This window comes from Melospiza georgiana, chromosome 6, assembly GCF_028018845.1.
Source record: "Melospiza georgiana isolate bMelGeo1 chromosome 6, bMelGeo1.pri, whole genome shotgun sequence".
Classification (NCBI taxonomy): domain Eukaryota; kingdom Metazoa; phylum Chordata; class Aves; order Passeriformes; family Passerellidae; genus Melospiza; species Melospiza georgiana.
In genome coordinates, this window is record NC_080435.1 from 27,651,062 (window position 1) to 27,675,917 (window position 24,856).

The following is a 24,856-nucleotide window of genomic DNA, read 5'->3' on the forward strand; positions in this document are numbered from 1 at the left end:
GCATTATAGGATGTAATTAGAGCATATTGGATAGGACTGAGTGTTTGGAGAAAGGATTTATCTCATTATTCTAAGTAGTGCTTTTGTAGAGTAGATGGAAACAATCTACCAAAGGTGGGACTATAGGCTTTTTTCCAAGCTAGTAAGCCCAAAGTCCTATTACCTGAAAACTCAGCTAACCAATGCAAAGCACCTGTGTGCTAACTAACAAATCCTAAAAACAAAATGAAAAATAAAGCAAAATAAAAAACACTTCTTGAGCTGCAATTTATTTCTGCCTAAGGTCTCTGCAACCTTTATAACACTCACCCACTGGTACAGGGAACTGAAAAACTTCATTTCTTTGGGTGTTCAGACCATGCCCCTTTTGCCAGCCTGTTTTACCTGATATAGCAGGGTGGGGAAGAAATCCAACCACATACTAATAATACTAATACTACTACTAATAATATTGTTATTATTATATATTATATTATATTATGTACATTATATACAAAACATATTATATTATATATAAAAATATATATCATTTATTATTATTATTATTATTATTATTTTGCCATGATTGCACAGCCCACAAGGCCAGCTGAGACCAAACAAAAGCATCTTTTCCCTTTCACAACATTGCTTTTAATCTTTATAATCCACTCACACTCTCCCTCCCCACTTGAATCACTTTCTCCTTCTCCAGGTTGGGGCAGTAAAAAAAGAAACACTACTTTTTTATATATATTTGAAAAAACCCCAAAAGCAAAATTTAAGCATGACCATGACTTAATGAAGCCAGAAAAAATAATCCAAAACTTTAGGAAAAATTATGCTATATTTTTAATATTTATAAAGCATTAAGTAAAAGAATTTGAAGATAAACCAAAAAATAAGAGCTGTCATTCTCCTACTATTTTTTAAAATCTGTAAACTAGAAATATATTGAAATTATGTTTAAATGAGAACATAATTTTCTTGCACAGAAAAAAATTTATTTGTCAAAAGCAATATCCTAACAAAGCCCATCCATTCATCAAATACTGATTAATGGATAGTCAGTAGCAGGAATCTAGATTGGAATGAAGCATTTGATGCTTTCAAATCTGAAAAGAAAATCTTCACTTCATTTGAATTGACAGGAGCCTGAAGGTGAGCTCCACAATTAATGGAACAAATTAACACCCACTGAAACAAAGATAACTTCATTTAATATCAAAATGCTTATTATTCCTTCTTAAAAGAGACCTTCCTGTTATGAATGTATTTCCCTGAGGAAGTTTTTGATGCAATGTCTTTAGCACTCGAGGTTGAGTGGAGCTGGAGCCATCAGAAGGGACTTGTCAGCTCTTTAGTGCAGCCCAGCCACAGATCTCACCTGTCAAGAATTAATACCTGAAACAGCTGAATCTCCTCTACCTGGGCTGTTCTGAGAGCTCTCCCTGACAGCTGGGGCTGCTCAGCCCACTGAGCATTCAGCCCCATAATGCCAGAACACCCAATGCTGGGTGTTCACGCTGAAAGACAGGGGTGCAGGGAAATGCAAGAAAATAAAGGACCAATGACAGAGTTGTTACTGGTAACTCCTCCATTTCCCTCTTTCTGAAGGGGCACTACATTGGGAAGAAGGCAAATTCAAATTGTGTTCAAGAAATAGCTGAAAGACCACCCTGCTTCTGAAAAACATAATTATGAAAGACAGATCAAATGAATCCATTAAGTTCTTCCGCACTATGAGGGTTGTTTTCAGCAAGCTTCTCCATTGTTTAACACCTGCTCCTGGCTAAGAGCAGTGTGGGAGCACTGCCTCCAGCTCACACAAATGTTCTCCTTGCCAAAATTCCCTGCAGCAGGCGTTTGCAGCAAACACTGCTGCCAAATTTTGGCACACAGGATTTTGGAGAATGCAATGGCAGGGAACTTGCACATCAGGGTCTTTGCTCTTCCCACATCAGCCCTAAAAATGCCAAAATCATACAACCTCCTCATGTCTCATCAGCAGCCAACACCAGTGGCACTGGCTGCACTTTGGCTACAGCAGAGCAAAGAAATGATGGAGAAAGAGGAATTGCTAAACACATGGAAATCAGAAAAATACTTTCAGGGATAAGGAAACAGCAGTGTTGAAGGGTACAGAAACAGATTAGGAAATGGATCAGAAATTGTCCAAGACATGCAAAGGAAGGGTGAGAACCAAGCCCAGGCATATCTCCTTTCTGCAGCAGTGCATTGTCAGACTGAGGGTGTGATTATAATGAAATTATAAACATCAACCCCCCAAATCACTCTGGGGTAATGAAAATCCTTGCAAGATTGTGGTTCCTTTTCACGGTGATTTTATGCATTTTCTGCACAACAACATGCAGCAGCAGGGGGAGGAAATAAACCCTACAGGCTCAAGAAGCTTTTTGCCTCAGTGGGGTTCCTGAAGCTGATCCGGATAAAGGTCAGCATTTCACAGAGGAAGTGATTACAACTGTGCTTAGAGGAGCAGGGATTAAGCAAAAGATCCAGGCTCTGTATCTCCCTCAATCACAGGGACCAGGAGAGCACATGAATAAGACTATTAAAGGAGCATTGTGAACAGTAGCAAGCAGTAATGACGGGGATTAGGATGATAAATCACCCTTTATATCGAGAAGCAGGCATAGACAAGGTACTGGAATTCATCCCTACCACATTTTATGGAACAAAAGTGCAGTTAATGAGATTCTTAACTTCATTAGAAAGTCCAAGAGGGAGATGTTTTAATGTGGATAATTGAGATACACCAAGTGTGATTAGAGATAGAGGAGGAAATAGAGACTTCATTGTTCAGAATTTGTGGAGAAAAGCCAGGATGCTCCTTCAGGCACCTGTATGGGAAACAGGTGAATCCATCATGGGTTTGAGACTGACAACCAAGCAGTTCCATCAAAACATTTCCAAATGTTGGTCTAGGCTTTGAAACTGAAGCAATGAGGAAAAAAAATTCCCTGATCTTCTAGACAAAAACACAAGGTGATTTTGTTTATTATAGTGGGGAGTTATTTGTTGCCGCCAAACATTCAAACTGAAAATGAGACAGAAAAAAACCTGCATGCTTTGAAAACTAAAAATATAAAATTTACAGATATACTGATGTGGAGGATGTTTAGAAAACCCAGATGTGTCCCACTGTGTTGTGCTCCTGTTAGGGGACACTCTAGTGACACCTGACTGACCTTCTCCTGAAATCAATTACCAACCTCACTTTCACTTAATCAGAAGGGAATTGCAGCCTGAATTTATTATGAGGCGTGACTGGCCACTGAAAAACCAGAAAAGCACATAGAACTTTATTCTCACTGAGCCAAGGCACTTGCTGAAAAAGACAATGCAGACAACACATATCCAAGTACCTGTCAAATTTGCCTCCTCTTCAGTTTAGCTTCATTCTACTTACTTGTCTGGACATATTTAGCATTTTGTGAGTAAAACTGTGTGGCAGAAATACAGATTACTATTATAAAAGTGGGAAGAACGGTAACTATTTCTGTTTCTTCGCCATATTGAAGACAACTTTTTGGCCACAATTAATTCAGAGAAATTAGACAAATGCCTTTTATTAATATTTTGCTGTCTAAATTAAACCTGATGAGCAAGACAACATCTTTATGAGCAATCATGGTGGTGCCTCAACACCTCTGCATGTGGAACATATTTTTTATATGAGCTTCTTGTATCATCAGGCATCTACTTTAGCCACCATTGCCAGGCAGTTGCATCGTAAGAGAGCACAAATTTATTTCCCTGTATATAAAACTGGTATATATTCCATTTTCAGAGAAATCTATGGCAAGCAGCAGTCTGACAGGTAATCTGTAAAACTGAAATGAGCTGGTTCATATTAGGGTTATCCTGGGGCTCCACACACAGCAGTGAGGGAGCATCAAGCTCATTATCCCTCTAACAAGCAGAGCTCAGTCCCTCCCTAGGCACAGGCCTGCAACCCAGACCTTTCTGCAGCAAATGAAACCCAGAAACCATTAAAAAAAAAAAATTAAATGTGCTTTCTGGTGCATTGCAAGGCTTCAAACTATATTCTGCTGGAGCAGTGAACTGATGGAGCAACAAATCCATTTCTTGGGGAAAGCAAGGAAAAAGCGTCCAGGCTGCTGCTGTTCAGAGAGCAAAGATACTTAATGCATGTCTAATGATGTAGAAAAGATGGAAAAAGTGGGCACCTAATTACTGAAAGGAAAAGAAAGGAATGGCCCACCCAATTATTGGTTGAATTTAGTGTTTCAATTCTTTCGCAACAGCCCTGAAATTGTCAACGCAGGTAATGAGAAAGACAAAACCAATCAATTCCACAGCGGGTTCATGCAAAGAAAAATTCCATTTCTGGATGGTTTTTCTGCCTTTCAAGAATTTCTAAAGAGCTGCAACCACACAAATAGCTGCTCCTTTAAGGGAACAAATCAGAATTGATTTTGTGGTGCTTTACGTGAAGCAAAGAATCAAGATAAATAGAGTGTTCAGGTTCTGAGACCCTTACTGAGCTCTTAGGGATTCTCCAGCTGACAAATGTAAACCCACATGAGACCTGAAAGACTATTCACCCCAAGGAAGGATGGCCAGAATCCAGCACAAATTCGTGCATTTGCCTTTCACGGTGTAACAGAGCTGTGCTAGAAGTTGTACCTGCAGAATGTGCTCTGGATTCCTGCAGGCACGCAGACACCTCACCAAATTCTTACATCAGCCTGCTAGAAAAGTTTCTCTGATGGAAATTTCGTCCCATACCTGCAGTGCAGCTTACATTTAGCTGCAGGATTGGCCACACACCCTCACAAAACACAATCTTGAAATACTGATTGTGTTGTGAGGAAGCAAGTGACCATTTCTGCCACATTTGTGACTAACTTAGACTTTGTAATGTCTAGGAACCACCAGTGTGCTGTAGGATTGAGAACATTCACTGCTCATCTGCATCCCTTTATCTGGGTCAATAGACATTTTGAATAATGGAAGATCCTGCCAAAATGTTGTAACAGCAGGTTTAGTTAAAGCCTCAATCACTAGGCACAGACTGGATAAAATCCTTTGTTACCAAAACTTAAAATTACACTACTTATCTTTTTAATTACCTCCTTTCATCACTGCTGTACTCAATTTGCCCTTCACATTCACTGATGTGCAATGAAAACACCACCATACTACAGTAAGCAAAACATATTTGAGCCCACTGGAGTGCTGGTTTCAATAAAGAGACCAAAATCTCTTTATCTGTGACCTGCAGAAACAGCATGACATTTTGATTCATGAATAAAATGCATATTTTAAAAATGTATCACATTACAATAAAATAAAGCCTTCAGTTCCTGACACAAGACAAATCAATTCCTTAACATGAATTACCATGCATAACTTCAGGCAGTTATAAAGAAGCTGATTTCAAACATTCAGTAATAAAAAATGACAATGCTTCTGATGCCATCAATAGTGACACTCTTTATGTTTTGAAAGGAAATCAAATTATGACTATCATTATTATTTCTATTCCTTTTCTCTCTTTGTTTCCCCTCAGAAAATGACAATGGCCTTGAAGTCAAATTAAACATCTGTTTGCAAAATAAACCAGAGTGCTACTGACAGCTGCTGCCGAATGGCAAATGTCCTGCAGCTGTCGGGCTCCTAAATTAACAATGATTTTCATTACAAACAGCAAACAACAAGCAAATTACAGAGCTGATTTTTTTTTCTTCCATCCCACTATTTCAAATTTATGAAAATGCAGACTGTCCCAGAGACTCAGCCAGAAAGAAATCACAGCTTACTGTTTTATTTCTCCACTTGAGCAGGTAGCAAAAAGTCAGAGAAAATCAGATTTCAGAACATCTCTCCTGACATGTCTTAAATACTTTTTGGCACTTTCCTCTAGGATATGTAAATAGAATTAATAATTACTTGAGGATTTACCTTGCTCTGAGGCAAATTCTGTCAATAAGAAAAAGTATTGAAGAAACATTTTCTTCGTTTTTCCTACATCTATTTGGATTTGTAAATACACAGGTGCAGGGGAAGCCTGATCATAGTACACACTACAAGCACCCAGGAAAGTCAGAGAGAAAAGGCTTGGGCAGTTCGTTAAAGTCCATTCTGTCATCAATTTTTATAGGTTCCTCATTTATCTTCAGGTTAGGGGTCAGAAATTAGGAACTTTAGAAAGCACTGCACCTCATTTTCCTCTTCACATGACTTTTTGAAATGCACAATTTGAACACACCAGTGCCCTTCGAACAGTGTTGAGAACCTGGAAGGAGCAAAGAACTCTGAGTGGATAGTGGTTAAAAAAATAAAAATGGGAGTTTTAAATGTCCTGTGTGGTTTTGGAAAATGCCAAATTAGGGTACAGGTGAATTCTGACTGTTCTGTGTTCGTGTCCACTGTTAACCTTGTTAATTCTTTTTTTATTGAAGAATTTCCCCACAAAGTCTGGAGAAAACACAATGATGATCAAAGATGTAACAGATATCACTTTCTTGTGATAGGGCATGTTGAACTTTTCCAATGCCTGAATCTCTACCCCACTGCACACCCATGCACAATCTTTTTCTTTCCTACGAAACAGCTTGTTTTACATTTGTGAAAAAAACAAAAATTATACAGAACGATGAAAGTAACTGCACATGCCTTCAGTTTACCACAAAAATCTGTAACATGGATTTTTAAAAAAAAATATTAAATTATTGTAGACATTTTCAAGGTAGAGTGCAAAAAAGTTTTAAAATATTATCTTCCATAATAAAGCCATAACTACATTCCCTCTGCTGCTAGAGAAAGACCACCACCCTTCTCCTTACCCTGTTTTTCTCACTGTTTTTCTGGTTTTGCTCTCCTCAAGGAACAAACCCATCCTTGAATAACAAAACCATTAAGCTGTTTTGCAACACTACATCTTTACAAACAAAACATCATATGAATGAACCTAACTAGATTTTATAGGATTACTTTAATTATTGCAGCATAAAATAGATTATCTAAAAGACCACAAAATTGTAAGAAAATCCATTTTTAACGCTTTCCAAATTCACATGTGATGTAAAAGGAGCAATATTAACCTGTGAGAAAACGAAAGTGAAATGGCTTTTGGTTTTAAATGGAGATCCAGGGGGCTGCTACCATATATATTGAGATAAAATGTGCTTTTTTTACACCTAATAATAGAGGTGGTATGAATTAGAATCCATCTAAAAATGCAGTTTTCTTCTCTTTCTTCCTAACACAAACTCTCTGTAGGTGTTTCATCTATGAAATAAAATATAGGTTTCTAAGTCAGTTTCATTTAAAAGTTTAGACTTTTGTCCTATTTGTTTAAAAAAAATAAAATTGCTGGATGAAGACAATATTTAATTCATTTTTAAGGAACCAGGATAGCAATACAAGCTTTTCTAGCCTGCAGGAATTTATAAAGAGTCACTGGCCACTAGCTGCTCTTGAGAAAACAGGAAATAATTGAAAAATTTTTGAGTAATGCATAATAACCCAGTGTTGAAGGACAGTGATGGACCCAAATCTGTTCATTCTCAACCCATGCCCATGGCCATTTAAAACTGGGCACATTTCTGTTACATCTCCTAAAAGCCAAGAATGGGAAAAAATGAAGGCACACCCAAAGGATCTCACAATTGAAAATGGCACATTTTCTATCTATCAAAGGTTTGTTCTCTGGGCTGTTAGGATGCACAGAGATATCTTAGTTTGCTATCTTAATTTTGTAAAAAATACCTAAAATATCTACATAAAACACTCTATTTAAGCTATGAAATAGGAGGATATACTGCTGCTATCTCTATCAAAAATGAAGTTCAGGAGATGCTGTCATGTGGTAGTTAACTGGAATACAAAGATTTTGATTGTTTTAAAAATAGGAGTACAGAAATTATAAAAATTTCTCTGCATGTAGAAGACTCACTGATTCACCTAGGAAAAAGAATAAAGTTATTTATAACATGAAAACTTTTATCTTCTGTTGTTCCATAAACAGAGCCCCTTTCTAGGCAAGGAGGGCAGGCTGGTCTCTCTTTTTCCTTGGCTGTTGTTATTTATTCATAATGGCAAGCTGTCAGTAAATGCTTTACAGCTGTGCTCACTGTTAGCACTCTAATAAACAGGTAAAACTGTTGACATGAAGTGTCTGCACAATCTGAGAGCATGAGTGGAAAGGACAGAATAACAAATTTAATACCTGATTCAAGCAAGCAAGGTTTCTAGTTTTGGTTTCTAGGTTTCAGTGTTGCTAGTTTTTATGTTTGGAAAATTTAGAGGCACAATTTTAAAGTGAATTTCTCATTGTTTGTCAGCTGTGTGCCACTTGTGCTCATCTGCTTCAAAAAAGTATCCCAACAAATCAAGGAAAATCCTGTGTGTTGGGGTTAGTAGGCCCTACAAAAAAAAAAAAAAAGGGAAATGTTTTAGTGATTAAAACATCAGAGAGGAACAAAAATCTACTTAGAGAACTATGGGGATTTTTGAAGGAATTTTGAATGAGTTAAGAGATGGGACCTCTGAGTTGTTTTTGATGAAGTTTATTTTCTTATCTTCTGCATAGGCAGGAAGGGTGAGTTCAGCTCCCACCTTCACTGCATGGCTCAGAAGGCCACAAGACCCTCAGTTACAAGACATTTTAAGGATTTATTGACCAATAAAACATTGCCAACAAGGATATTTATGGTTTTGACCCAATCCTTAAATATTTCATCTTACGGACCCATACCACAGTGTAAGCTTTCTTAGCAATCATGTTATGACACACAAACCTACAGTGCTGCATTCTAAACTGCTTGTTTACCTTTGTAGCTACTTTAATTTCTATATCTTAAACTCCAAACCTCTAAACTTTCCTTTACATAGCTGAAGTAAAGGAAAAGTAAAGCTTGTCTCTGCTTTAAGCTATAAATTCACATTCTTGCCTCTAGCACCTAAGTGTGGAAGCCTTTTCCAAGGCTTCAGATCAAATCCTGTCTTTAATTCCAAGCTTTGGCTTGCAGGCCCGAAGTTCTGAGAGTTCCTCACATTTTGGATTCCGAGAGAGAATTTCATCACCTTAGTCAAGTAACCTGAATAAATTCAAACCATGGCCAACTTCTCTTCTCTGTGCCAGCTCATTGATACTGATGAGAGATTTAGGACAAGCATGAAAAGTTGCAAACAAATTTTTCATCTGTAACTGCACATAATTCTTTGTTCTGTATTGTTTTTAAAATTCAGCTCTGTGATCATCTCTCAGATGTTTTTACATGACTGGCAGCAGTTTCAGAAGCACTGCAGCTTCCACCCGTGTAAAGCAGTCTGGCAACTGGAACTTCTTTCTGTTGGAGGCAAATTTATGCAATATTGGTTTTGTGGGAATCATAGTAACAACACTTTTAGTCAGAAGGATTAAAATTCTATTTCAGAATTATTCTGAGCACCTCAGTTTGGCCTTCCTCATAAGCACTCCTCTTAACACAGGGTTGAGGATTTGATGACATATTAATTTACACACCACAAAGCTGTTCTTGTGAATTTTGGGCCTTGTTATCCTGGTGCCTCATGCTCTGTTTCTGGCCCAGGGATCTCACCCTGAGTTTTGAGTGCAGAGAAGAGATTTGGCTGCCCACCAAGACAGTTTCAGGATGTAGGTGCAGTTATGAACTCCTGAGGTTTTTATGACACTTGGTTCTTTTTTTAGTCTCTCCTACAGCACATTTCAGCGCAATGTTTACTCAGAGTGACAGGCCAAGTGACCTGAATGAACAGAATGCTTGAAGCTACAAGAAATAAAAAGGTAAATGTTCAAAAACTGGAGTTCCTTCACCCTCAGAGCTTTGAAGCTTGAGAGGAAGAGGATGGTCAGAACTCACAAGGAGGCTGGAAACTGAGTGTTGTATCCAAGGCCCAGACCCAGGGACTGGAATTGAATTTGTCCTTGTGGATATGACAGCTTTGCTCCAGCAGCACAACTATCTAAAAGATTTTGCTTCATATACACTGAATATGCTATACTTTTTATTTAGAAGCCTGCAATTCTTTAAAATTCCTCTGCTCTCTCATTACATGCAAACAAGAGGCAATGTAATTAAAATCATGATGATAATTACATATCCAGGAAAACAAGAAGCTCCACACTTTTCCTCAAGAACTATAAAAGATTTCCCTAGAGATGGCTCAAAACACATTGCCAGAAACAAACAGCAGAGACACCACCATGAACCCAGTGCATTTCTGCAAGTGCTGATGGTAATAAACAGCATTTACAGATAGCAGATTTTAATTTGTTGGTTGTTTAAGCACGATATGTATAGCAGAAATAAATACCTTGTCTGCACGAATTTTGCTGCATTTGCCATACAAGTCACGTGAGTTGTCTGAGAACCCAATTAGTTCAAGAGCCAGTTGCAAACTGTGGTTTCTTCTCTGAATGGTAAATTGAATATAACTTATCTTCATGTGGCCATCATTTACTGCATTTAACTATTAATCTCAGCCTCAGCAGCAAATGCTAAAGGAGGAGAAGATAATTACCATCTCACAGGACTTGACTCTCCATGAGATCTACACCAGCTGACAGATTTACTCAGTTTGGATATTAACAAGATCCTCCCTACCATGAAATTTTAATATGTGACAAGCTAAGAAAACTTGACCAAATTTTCCTCACTCTTGTGTTCTAGCACAGAATTCTAAAGGACTTCCAGGAAACTCCCTATTCTGTATTTCCCACCAAAGGGTCAGACCTTTACCCACACTCAGCTGAGACACTGTCTTGAGGAATCCAACAAACCAGATTAATCTAGGGCTCAAAGCAACCTAAAAAACCATGATTTTTCCATCAATGCTAAGAAGCTTTCAATAAACTTTTATTGTCCTTTTATTGGTCAATGGGACGAATCACTATTTGAAATCTATACTTTAGACTTTCCTTGTTTAACAAGATAAATTTCTATTGCTTGGAGTTTTTTTTTTTTTTTGGTTGTTTTTTTTTTTTTTTACAGAATTAAGCACAGCCTCTGAGTATCAGCTGTCAGATTAAAAAAAAATGCATGTGTACTGTTCTACTTTTTATGAAAAGTAGAATATGCTAAACCAAGCATGAAAGTTTATATGAAGGAAAAGAAAGGTGCTTCTTAAAACAGTTTTCATTCACTTCAAAAATATGTTTAAACAGATTGACCAAGACATGGTTCAAAACCCCAAAAATTTCTCTACTTCCATGTGATGATACAAACACCACCAGGCTCTGCCACTGCTCTATTGTTTGTGTAATTTTTATCTGTGTAATTGCACATTGCAAAACAAACCCCATAAATCTTTCTCAAGAAAGTTGTAACAGTGGGTTTTCAAAAGATCCTAAAAAGCAAATGCATTCCGAAGAGCTCAGAAACCTAGTTAAGTGAAGTTTCAACCAGAAACTTTTATCAGAAGAAGAAGGAACGACCTGGCCCTCCCATCTTGACGTGTTGGTGTGCAATAAATCACAAGAAACAAGGGAAAGAAAATAGGGAGAGAAATGAACATGGAAACAAGCAGGATGTGCACACCATGACAGCTTGGAAGGTCCAAATGGAAAAATAGGAAAGAGGGCTTAAATCTTGAGGGTCTCCCAGACAGAGTGTAAAATAAAAGTTTTTTCTCTTCAGTGAGACTCAAGCACAGGCCTAAGCATGTGGATAAATGGAGCCTCAGCTATTTATGCACCCAAAAAAGCACACTTAAGGCTGGCAGTTTCAGTAGAGTCCAGAAGGATTCAAACCTTTAGTGTATTTCACTGTCATATCTTGTTGGGAATGAAGAAAATGCATGAATTATTCTTGAGTAAACAATTACTGCACAACATCATATGTTAATGCATTTTCTTCTTTTTTCTCCTCACAATTCTAAGTCTCTACAGAGAGAAAGATGTTTAGAAAGCAAAATAATGACAATAAGTCAAATTTAAATATATTTTTTACCCCTAAGCTTTGAATTTTGCAGTAATTTAGCATTACACACAGTCGTGGACATGTCAAATGATTTAGGATCCCTTACTGAACCCTACAGGCACAGGTTCCCATTTTTCTGTGCCATTTTGTGCTGGGAAGGTACCACACCAATCTGATCAAGTCTTTCTACCAAAGCTACCAGACTCCACAAACTGCAGAAAAACAGCTGATCCCAAACCTCACTACTAGTTCAGGAAATTCTTCCTGGAAGACTCTATATTAGTTGAACCACTACAAAAAAATTGCATTATTTGGCACTGAAACTGTAATAAGTTTTTATGGATCAGTTACGTTTAACTCATGACTACATTTAACTTTTCAATATATTGAAGTCAGCAGATCAAGGCTAGGGAAAAAAGTAAATCCTCGTGATCCAGAACAGGCTCCAAAATGTTGCCATTCTGTTTTGGAAATTCTAAAACAAAGATATCATAGTCTGCAAGGATTGAAACAGATGTGTGTCATGGACATATTTTATGAAAAATCTTTTTACTAAGATTTTTTCTTTTGAGAAGCTGAGAGGCCTCAGAAATGAAATGTAACCAATGAATTTCTGCTGCTGTGGAATGCAAAAGGTGCATTTTTGATTGGTCTTATGTGGTTGTTTTTAATTAATGGCCAATCACAGTCCAGCTGTCTCAGACTCTGGTCAGTCACAAGATTTTATTATCATTCTTTTTCTTTTCTTTGCTAACTTTCTGATGTAATATTTTCTTCTATTTCTTTAGTATAGTTTCAATATATTATTTTCTTTTAATATAATATATATCATAAAATAATAAATCAGCCTTCTGAAACATGGAGTCAAGATTCTCATCTCTTCCCTCATCCTGAGACCCCTGCGAACACCACCACAGATATGTATTGAACTATTAAAAAAATATTTTCACTCCCATCACATACAGAAGAAAGAAAAACACAGAGGGTTTGTTTCCCTTAAAGTTCAAGGTTTCAGAGTTTTTCCCTCATGAGTTTGGATTTAACTCTTCAATATTTGCTTTTAGATTTTTTCTTTTATCATCTAGGATAACCGTGAAATAATTATTTCTAATGCTGATGTTCCAATAATTATGTCTAAATAATTTCCAAAATTTCCATTCTATTCTATGGGAGAGGACCATAACGAAGGTTTGTGAAGAAGGCTGATGACAAACTGTAACTCAGATGCCACCAAATCATTACATGTAAAAGAGAAAATATGAATGTTTTTAATGCCAGGAGTGGTTGTTATGCATGGGACCATGGAGGGCTGCACTGCAGCACAAACAAATGCCACATTTTGAGGTTCATCTCTGGCATCAGCAACTCTCAATAATGGTCATTCTTTCTTTAAACAGTCCTGGGCATGGAGCTGCTCCTTACCTTCTGAGGCCAACAAAGCATTCATTGGGAGGAAACTCTTATTTGTCATTTAATTTTTCCTGAAAGGTACTTAACAACTTCCCTCCACTTTCCAGCAGCACACACACACCAAAGACACCCACAGCGCACTGTAAATAGCTGGTCATAAACATCTTTCTCTCTAATTCCAATTCTATTTAGGACAGCAATGGAAAAAAAATAGATATATCAACCTGTGTTGTTGAATAACATTACTGGATTAAATTTTAAATCTTGTCTCTTTATAAAGCATCATCCCCTTATTATTAATTTACTTAAATAGCAAGTGCCCTAAGCAATCTTGGTTATACAGCTAAGAGGGGGTCAGTCCTGGGGGGAAGACCAAGGAGCTTTACTGATAAAAAGCTCAGCAAGACTCAAGGAATCTTCTGGATTGCCAAGCAACACTCAAAAATTCCATCTATAAACATTACCAAACTTATTTCCAGGGTTTGTTTCAGCCTAATGTGCACGTGTCTGTGCCGAGCTAAAGAAAAGGCTTTAAGTGTATTCTTGAGCTGAAAAACCAGGGGATTCTTTCAATTGACAAATCAATTACAATTCTAAAAAAACAATTTTCCTGAATTGGTCTGAACTATCTTCAGCACAACCTTTGAGATAACATTTCCTTAAAAGCCTAAAAGTCACCATCCCCAGCACTGAAAAGCCTCTCTGAAATACTTCTGCAGGGCACGTCTTAGAAATTTTTAAGGCTTCTCCCAGACATGGATTCAAAACAAGCAAAGGATTACAAACTGCCCATGAATATTTGACCAATATGTCCAATTAAATACAGCAAACAAAGTCTTAAGAGACGGGACAGTATTTCTCTGGCACTCTTTAGTTCTACAGACTAATGAGAGACCCTAAATCAAAGTGAACATACATAGAGAGTTATTTTTATTTACTGCTTGAAAAGCATGATTCCACATGAGAGTGTGTAATAATAGTAAAATATCAGTAAATGATCACTAGGCCTAAAATGAAAGCATTCACCTCTAAATAAATAAATCTGTTTTTTCTGATAAAGGTCCATTTAGACCATCATGACTTTGCAGAACATTTTTATTATCCATCTCAACAAAGAGCCTGTTTTTTACCCACCAGAGGAATGCAATTTTTTAGGGGTTTTTTTATGTGAAACTGAAGGCAAACAAGTTCAATTAAGGTTGCTGACTCAATGCTTATTGAAGGCTTGGACTTCCTTTTGAATATTGAGGCTTTAAATTGCTAACATTTCACTCTGCAAGTAGAACCAAACTTAATAAAATGCATCCAAAAAGAAAAAAAGAATTAACAACTCCATTATTTCCAATAATTATTCAATTTATTAACTGAATTTTACTTTAAAAAGGCTTAAAAATACTTACTTCAGGATGACACAGCCTGTCCCAGTGGGAGGAGCTGTCCAAAACACCTGGATGCGTGTCCTCCTTCTGGGTGTGCTCTCAGTCACAGCCACGGGACAATTGCTCATGAACTGGGTTTCTTCTTCATCTATGATCTAGGCAAATTGAAGGAGAGGAACAGGAAAAAGGTAAGGACCTGCATGGCCAACACCTTCCACCTGTGTTTTGTCAGCTCGTGTTTTCTTTTGGGTGGAATATTTATAATTTTCTCTGTTCAGCTCAGCACTGAATAACTTCAGTGAATTTATGTAGAACATGCATGAATTGAAGACCCAAAGTTCTGGGTAAAGAGAATTCAGGCCTTTCTGAGCATCACTGCAAACAACCTTTTTTTTTTTTTTTGTGGATCTGGATTACTGGAAGTTCCTGTAAATATTAATGAACTGAAAATAATAAAATATTCATCATTTCAGATGATTGAGATTCCATTATTTAGTCCAAACTGCAGCTATTTTTGCTTTTTTGACTGATTGATTGATGGTTAACAGAAAAGTTTAAATGGTACAAGTCAAAAGCCAGAGAGGCAGATTTGGAACTGCTGTTCCAAGGATTTTACTCCAAGGTGTCATGTCAAAATAGCTTTCTCACTGCATATGTGTTTCATGGATGGTACTTTAAGCCTTCTGTTTATCAGATCTCAAACACATTTCATCAGAAATTGTTAAGTTTTATCTGGAAACATGCAATGCTCTGATATTGCAAAATTTCTCTTCAAAATGCTCAGTGGTCCTGTTTCATTTGATGAAGCCACAATTCACACAACACTGGGTCAGCATTCAGGAAATGAATTCCAAACCTTAGCATTTTGAGGGAAAAAAAACCAAAAAAAAAAAAACAAACAAACAAACAAAAAAAAAGCTGTATTTATCAATTTATTGCAAGATTCAGCTCTGAAGGGGCTTTTTCAGAACAGAATCCTGGTTGTAACAACACACACACAAAATCATACTCTTTTACCAATTAAACGATAAAAAAGAATCAAATCTTCTGGCAGCAAACATAAGATTAAGTGTTTTGACTAAAAAACAAACAAACAAACAAAAAAAAAACCCAACTCCTTTGCATTCTAAAAAAGAAAAAAGAGAGGCAATATCTTTAATTGGGCCAGATCTGCTTTAGTGAGTGGGCACCCTCCCTATCTCACCCAAGGATGTTGCCAACATTCCCAAACATTTTTAGCTAAGCCAATAAACACTTTGTATTTCCGTGGCAGAATGAAGTGGTGCTGGCCCAGAGGAGTGCTGAGAAAGTCTCTTTAGCTGGTCAATAGGGCAGTGGCTAATGAGTTTTAAATTTAGAGCCATTAACACGCCTTGAGTTTTTTAACGCTTCGTAGAATCTGTGTAAGCAAACACAATGTGCACATTTGCTGGGTTTTAATTAACAGGAAACAGTGGGAAGTGTGAGATCCAGTGGTGGCTTAAGCTGACTGCAGAGTTTCTACTTCTGCTGGATACTACTTAATGTGTGTAAGTTGAGCACCAAGAAATCCCTGACCAACAATCAAGTTTCAGCCACCAACTGTAATTATTCCATCTGCCTTATTCCTGCATCAGTGAAATAAAGAATAAAACTGCCTGCTCATCCCTCAGAAAGGTTGTCTCAATTATTCCACGACCATATCAATTGACCTTTTATCCCTATCTCACAGCAATCCATTCACAATCAAAACCCAATTTTGTGGCAGCTCTGAGGGAAGAATGAGTGATTTTCTACCATCTCATACACAATGAAACACTATTGCACGTTGTACAAAAGCATGGTAATTCCCATTGAAAGGCTCTTAGGAGGTCATCAGAATGTTCTTTAAAAGGACAGCTTTTCTAAAATATGGAAATATTACAAATTACACTGGCTCCCTTGCCAGATGCAAAGTCGTGGATAAAAACTTTAGGAATGTGTTAAATCTAGGTCAAGATTATGTAATTACACGTAAGTATGAAGAGGATTGATCAGATACAAGCTATTCCACAATGACCAATGAAACTTGCTCCCAATTCGGCTGAGCTCTTACCTGGCACAGGTTCCACCAATGAATGTTTCTTGAGAAGCCCAACTGCAATGAATTGGTGCTTTCCAAGTATAAAACCACTATTTTCACTTAACAAGATCTAAAGATCATTCCTTCAGCAGTCATCATTCTAGACCTACCTGTTGTTATCATATTGTTGTTATCATGTTTCTAGAGCCCCATACCTTCTGGGTGGTTTTCTCACACACAGCTCTTCCCAGCAGTGTTCCTCCTGCTTCTTCATCAGGGCTCCTCCAAGGCACTCCCTGACCAGCCAGCCCACCCCCTTTCATCCCAGGTATCTTCACTAGCCACAGCTGCTGCCCAATTAAGGACATCACAGCTGGAGCCCATCTAGAACAACTAGGATTGGGGCAAGGCCACTTATACAATACATAGATTTTACCGAGACTCATAGGCCACTTACACAATACATAGATTTTACTAGGACTCATAGGCCACCTATACAATACATACTAAGATTCAATGGCCACCTATACCTACCCATGTGCATTTGCATGTTAAATAAATTCTTATTCCAGTTGAATCCATCCTGCTTTTTCCCCAACAGTGAATGGAATCACAAGAAACCCCAAAACCAAATCCAGCAACCAAAGGAATGAGTTATGAGTAGTTATTAAAAGACAAATTTATGAGTTGCCTGCAAAAGCAGAAGCTGAAATATGTGCTTGGAGTTTAGATAGCCATTACACTGAAGCACATCCTTGTTCTAGTTGCAGCAAATGAACACAGAAATGGTTTTTGCACTTCTACTGCAGATCTAACTCCTTCAAATTAGCAAGTAAAGAGTTTTCTCAAATATTTCTATAATAAACTAATTAGAAAATTCTGTTTGCCTTTTAGAACACGATCCTGGAAGAACAGGAAGTGGCTGAGCCCCAAGGCTACATCATGATTTCCTGCATCAGTAACCATCAAAGCAGAAGCTTATGCAATGAGTGTCTACTGGAAAACACTGAGCTGAAAATCATAAGGTCTTCCAAAAAGCATTCCTTTGAAGAAAAACTGGACAGAAGCTTTCTCTGATGTTGACAGAATGAAGTACAGAACTCCTAATTTAGTTGGAAAGGCTCAAATGCAAGCTGATTTGAGATGATTAAATAAAGTCATTTTACCATATATAATAAACACAAGAATTTTTCAAATTCTAGGATTTCATATAAACTATCTCAAATCTATTTGTTAAAAAGATGTGGGAGGGTTCTTTCTGTGTCCATGGAGGTTCAATTATTTATAAAAAGTTTCTCAGGAGTGATAAGAAGGGAATCCTGATTTATACTCCAGGATTACAAATGACATGATATTTTAGGGCAGTGGATGATATTATTACATTCCCATGAAGGAGAAAAGCAATAGTATCCTGGCCAACTTTGGGGGGAAAAAGAGACATGTAATACAATCCTGATTTTTTTTCTGGAATCAAGTCAGACCACATAGGCGTGAAGGAAAGATTTGGCAGGGAAAAGGCACGCAGATTAAAATGTAGCATTTGCAAAATTACAGCTTCTAAACCCCAGGTTATCTCTAATGGGAAGCCTTACATTTTCTAGAATGGGCCAGCAAATTACCCACAGGTTGGACAAAAATCCTAAACCCAAAAAATAGACACTTGGCCAAAGAATCTGAACCCTCAGAGGGAGGGATCTCTATGTGATTTATCCTTTTGAATCTACAAATGCAGTAACATTAGATTTTAATATTCTAGTTGGGTTTTGGTGTGGTGGTTTTTTGTTTTTGTATGTTCTGGTGGATTTTTTTTGTAGTTTTTTTTTTCCTCCATGATGATTTTGGAGCAATTGGACCAATTTACTCCTTCAGGAAAACTAGCATAAATCCCAAACAAGATTTTTGGAGTTAACTGGGATTCAAATGCGTGTCACAACAGGGACAATTTGGCTGAACTTGGGTACATCTACAAACATAAAAGTAAGGCTATTACAAGGGAAAATTTACCAGCTCCAGGCATTCTTTGCTTATTACAAAAACTGATGGGGTTGAGGACAAGTTTTGGGTGTTCCTGAAAAGCAGGAGCGGATAACTGCTTAGTTGTTAACAGAAAAAGGAACAGTTGGTTTTCTCAGAATTGGAACATTTCATGCTGACTGACAAAGCTTGCTGTTTCTGGTTTCTTTAAACTGCTAATCAAATAAACCAGGCAGTCATACTCCTTATCCTGAAATTTATATCAGTATTGGAAAAAAATAAAAAAGTTAAAAAATTTCAAAACGCCATACATCACAAAGAAAGGGATTAGTGCTGAGCACAAAAGGAGATGAAGTTACATAAACCCTCTACTGGCTTGTGTCCACTTCCTTAGCTGGAATCACTGGCTAGCACCTTCAGCACCATTCCTTGTTCCGTGGACACATCATCACTTTCCACTCTCTGAAACAGCTGCACTCTACTGGAACAATAGAATTACTGGAAAGGAAAAAAAAAAATATAAAAGGACACAGTTAAAAGTTCACAAGATAAGCATCTTTGTGGGCAGATTTCTTCCTTGGAAAAGCTAATATGAATGTTGCAAAACTGTCTTCTCCTTGAGGAAACTTTCCAATTATAAAAAAGAACATTGGGTCTATGTAACAGCAATAATATTTGGCCTTTAGGGATTAATCTAGAACAGAGCTTATTAGACAGAACGTAAAATTAACGTGTACAAAGTCAGTTTAAAAACCCTGCCTCAAAGATATGCTTCACATAACCACATTCTCTAACTAGAGGACACAGCATTTGTCTCAGAGTCTGTGCTCAGAACCAGAAGAATCAGAACTAGGATGTTTTATGCACTGTCAGTACCCAGTCTTTGTGCAGATCATGGTTCAAGGTTGTACAGAACCCCTGAGCCCTGCTGGGCTCTCTGGCCATCCTTAGCAATGCACCACAAGGCTGAGGCTGGCTTTAATATCCTTATATTAAATTATGTAATATATATTCATATGCATGTACATAAATACAAATATATTATAAAATATATTAATAAAAATGTAATGTAATGTAATATAATATATATTATAATATATATAATTAAAAATAGATATTTTAAAAAGTAATGTAATGTAATATAAGGTAATATATTGTAATATAGTGTTATATAGCGTAATGTAATACAATATTATACAATATTATACCATAATATACTATAATCTACCATAATATACTATACTATAAAATATAATATACTATACTATTATATTAGATATTATTATATTATATACTATAATATACTATACTATAATATAAAATATAATATACTATACTATTATATATGACTATATTATAATATAATATATACTATTATATACTATTATATACTAAACTATTATATACTATACTATACTAATTATGTTATGTTATATTAATAAAAATATATCATATTAATTATTAGGGCTAGGATTTGATAAGGATTAGGATTTGGCTCTGATAAGGGTTAGGGTTACTCTGAAGCACTGAGAAAAGTGCAGATTTATTGAAGAAAGGCAGTGCTAAAATACACCTGTAGATTGTCTCTGCGTTCTGATAACTTCTAGCCCAAACTCTATGTAGATCTCACACAAAGTTGCAATCAGAAATCAAATTTAGTTCTGTAATCATTACCTGAGGAAAAATATTTTTGCTATCAAGAATCTGCTGTGTTTTGCTCTGCAGTCCAAACAAACCTGAGGTCTTTTATTCCTGCAGGGCTGCTCCAGGGTCTGTTTCGAGGTGTAACTCAAACAAAATGAGAAATAAAGCAGTGAAGGGTGACAGGAGCCTGAAGTGCAGTGAAAATGCAGCACTACACACCACCAAACAGCTTCTCCTGCCCCAGCCTGGCTATGGGAAGCTTAACAAAAACAGCTATCTCTTCTTTCCTTAATATGCATGAAGAGAGTAAAGAGATTATGTGTATTGCCAGAAACATGGTGACAGTAGCTTGACAGGATTTAGTAAATGTAAAATGTCATACTGCATATTTTTCTTGCTTCAGAACCACTCGTAGTTAACTTAGAGCTCTAACGTGCTGAATTATAAAGCTTGCACTGAAGACTTATGCTTGTAAAGTTAAAATGGCCAATTAAGGTGATGCTGTCAGTAAAACTCAAGAGATGAATGAGCACAGACTGTTGTGAGTTGAGGCACCTTTCACCTAACCAGTCACTAAGAGGGGGCTGAAGGTCCAGAGTTTCATCTTTGTTTTCCATGAAGTTTCCTCCTTGATTACAACACTAACATTGTTGTGAGAGCAGTTTAGTAAATTGACTTTATCACACTGCATGACTGGGGAGAGGGGTTGGTAGATAACCCAGTTTTGCCCAGATAACATATTTTTATCATCTCTAACAGAGAAACTCTACCAGGCACAGAAAGCTGTCATTGTTCTCATAGCTACAAATTACATTGGGTTCTTTCAGTAATTTTCTTTAAGTAGTTGCTTCGACTAAGGAAAATTCTTTCATTTCACTTTTAAAAAGCAATTTGCAAACACTGATTTCCAGCAGGGGAAGGACAAAACCTTCTACAAATTCTACCATCTTTTGAAATCCCTTCAAATGTCCCAGCTTCTTAGCACATCCAGTGCTCTCCAGCAACGCTGGCCAGAAACTGGGAATTATTTTGAACACTGGACTTGCTTTCCACACCTTGGCACAAAAAGGCCCAAAGTGGCTCTTGCCAAAGAGAGTTCCCTGGCACGAGCATCAGAGCATACAAATTACTCCCAGCACCAGGAAACTGTGCAAAGGAACTCTGTGTGACGTTTTGTACAAAAGCAGCGAGTCACTCTGTGCCTTGCATGGCAAATGGCTTAACTTCATTCCCACTGCCTGCTGCCCACTCCACACAACACATTTGGAGTATTTGAAATTGTGTGTGTGGATTCTGGGAAAGATTGAACATTTTAGTTCAAAGAAACTGGACTTTTGGCCCACTTTGGTGTACAATTTAATCAAGGTAGACCTAAACCTAGAGTAAATTTACTGAGGTTTAGGTCAGACTCTGTGCTGACCAATTCAAACACATTCATTTGTGGGTTACAGGTTTTTTTCATTATATTCAGACAATAGCTAAAGAAATTGATTTGCTTTTCTATGAAATGAGAGGGAGTTTTATGGTCTAAGCATAGTTTAAATTAGGAAGCATGAAACAGCAGATGAAAAAAGAGTAAATTTTATGATTGCAAAAGGAAAATGAAGACATTTTACTACCAAAACTCTGCTCCAAGATTTAGGAAGCAGAGCTGTCCCACTGCAGCCTTAAAACAGATTCACAACCACTGAGGATGATGGGGGACACCGAGGAAGGCTGTGCAGTGATGACCCTTAGCCGGGGAACAGGGTCAGCATCAGTCAGAGCAGTCCTCTGGCCAACCCAAAGCAGCAGCTATGGAGAATTAAATCCAATATTAAAAAAAAAAAAAAAAAAAAAATTAAAAATGGAGCACAGACACTTAGAGCTCTCACAGATTTCTTATCTTTGTCTTCCATGTAATAGAGAGATCAGAGTGCCAACAGTCCTTCCAAGATGAGAAAACTAACACGCATTTCAGATGGGAGTATAACCACAATAAACCTCAACAAAGATCCATGCAGGCTTCTCTGTGTGGAATACTTCCACAGAGATATTATTTATGCTCAGTGTTCCGTTGTCAAACTATTTCAGTGTGAACATTATTTATTTGGCAAAAAAATAGCCACCACTCCAATCTGGTAAAAAATAGCTTTTGATAGATGATGTCTCCAGTGCTTTAGTCTGGGAGAAACATTTCTTGCTGAAGGGGATACTGTATAGAAATCAACAATTTTTAGATAAAAATCACTTGAAAGAAGTAAAAGTTTAAGGATTTTGTATATTTCTTATTCATTCTGTCCAGTTAGAACGTTTCACTCAAGTCCATAATGCACACATTTTTCTAGCAAGTGAGAAAACTGCTGTTAATTCCTAAATGTATTTCCCACCACCATATCCAGATACATGTAATGCAATCAGATACCTCACATTAAAGATAGCCTTCTAATCTGATTTTTTAGACAGATAAAAAAGCTTTGGGAAGTTGTTTAAAGAACAAAATGCTTTTGCAGCCTCATAAAAGAAAGTGATATAAAGGAAGGCAATGTCCAGGCACACAAGCCTGGACTGGAAGTGAGATGTGACTGGGATTGCTGAGCAATCCATTCCAGAGCAGCCTGAGCTCCTTTTTCCAAACCAATATATCAAATGCCCTGTGATAACTTACTTATGATGCCTAACAGCTTGTCACACCTCCAGTTGTTCTCAGGCTCCATAAACAGGAGTTCTTTGGGAAGAGAATAAACCTGAGATTCCAGACTGTCAGCCTCTTCCATGATGTGCCAATTGCTCAAATTAAATGGAAAAGCATCTTAGAGAGTCAACTAGAATTTAAGCCAGGGAAATCCATGGAAGACACAAAGTTGGAGTGGCCCCCTGTGTACCAAGCCTTTGTCCTGCTTTCGTGGAAAGAACAGCCAAATTCTATCAAAGATCTCCCAGCTTGGTGCATTGATGCTCACAGAACCCAGGAAGCAGAACAGAAACAAATCTGGCAGAGCTGCTGCAGTTTGAGGACTACATCTTCTACACCAGAGCACTTTTTCAGTGTCTCCAGGGATTGGGCAAGATACATTTAAAAGGAAATTTAAATAGTGCAAAAAAACCCAAAAATAGGACCCTTTGACCCTTTGTTTGTGAACAATTTGTGTATATTTTCATTTGGCTGCATAGTGGGATCACAAGACAAAACTTATTTAGTTATTTCTCTTGCTTATCCTGCAAAAAGCTGAGACATTCTATTCGGAAAATGTGTTTGAAACATGCTTTATGCATTGCTAGAGTTTGGTTTAAGTGCATGTGCCCTGGTTCAAGAAAACACAGAAGGCCAGGGATTTGTGAACAAACACCTTCCATCTCACAAGCAGAATCTGCAATGCTGGTCTCAGAGCACACCCAAAAATATTAAGAATTCCTTCTAGCATTGGCTGCTAGTCCAGGACTGCAACAGCATCAGTTCTAGGAGTGCTAACACAGAACTTTTTAAATTTTTCAATCAAAAAACAATTCACAGAACTCCTTTTTGAACTTATTTCTGATCACCCTTGTTTGAAAAGGGACAAAACAGGGCTCTGAGCTAGCCTTCTGTGTTGCCTTGAACCAGGGCATATGCATTTAAACCAAACTCTAGCAATGCATAAAGCACATTTCAAGCACATTTTCCAAATGCACATGGTGAAGAATTCATTCAGATTCTTTCAATCTCAGCCCAAACCAAAGATTTATAAATATGGACCTAAATCAACTTCCAGGTCTTATGCTAAGCATGCAATTTAAGGCCATTAAAAAGTTTGATGCAGAGTGCTCACTATCTGGCTCAACTGAATCCAGGATAAAGAAGAATTACGTTTATGGACATGTGTGTGGAAAGCTGAAGGACTCCCTAATTGCTGTGAGCAAAACTCAGCATTTTAATTTTTACTAAATGCAAATTGAAACCTTGTCAGTCCATTCTTAATTCATCAAAACAATGTGCAACTTTTCATACCAGTACCCCAGGATTTTACTCAATTTCTGCAGCAGCTCTTGTTATCTGCCTGAGCCCACGTCTTTGTCTCTGTCAATGCACAGAACTTTTTGCACAAAAATGCCATTTATGAATGCTTGAAGGAAAGTGCCTCCACTGTGACTAATAAATATTTCATACTTACTAATTATATTCATACTAATATTTCATACTTACTAATGTAAGGACCTCCAGTCACCGTTCAAGGCCAGTCAATAACATATTTTAAATTCAGTGGTCCAGAACTTCTGTTCACCCTGAAAATAAGCTTCAAGCACTCAAACAATTAAGAAATTTAAGTAAGAAAAAACAAAAATACGCTCTCACGTTTATAATGCAACAATACTTGAGAGGAGGCATGATCCAACCCTAAATCCACCATTGTTATTATCAGTTCTAGAAAGCCTGGCTAAGGACAGCCAAGGAAACGTGACCTTCCTATCAGAACAAAGCACAGGGGCTGGTGAGAGTCATTAGTGACTAATTACTGCAGCACAGCAGCTTCAGAAAG

General features: G+C 37.3%; 1 protein-coding gene across 1 annotated transcript in view; it reads right to left on the bottom strand.

The window, feature by feature from the left end:
• The window catches only part of SPON1 (spondin 1), a 182,983-nt gene that overhangs the window by 133,415 nt on the left and 24,712 nt on the right, over nt 1-24,856 (bottom strand). The window contains exon 3 of the mRNA XM_058025802.1: nt 14,723-14,856. Coding sequence (XP_057881785.1) covers nt 14,723-14,856 — 134 coding nt within the window. The remainder of the gene's footprint in view (nt 1-14,722; nt 14,857-24,856) is intronic.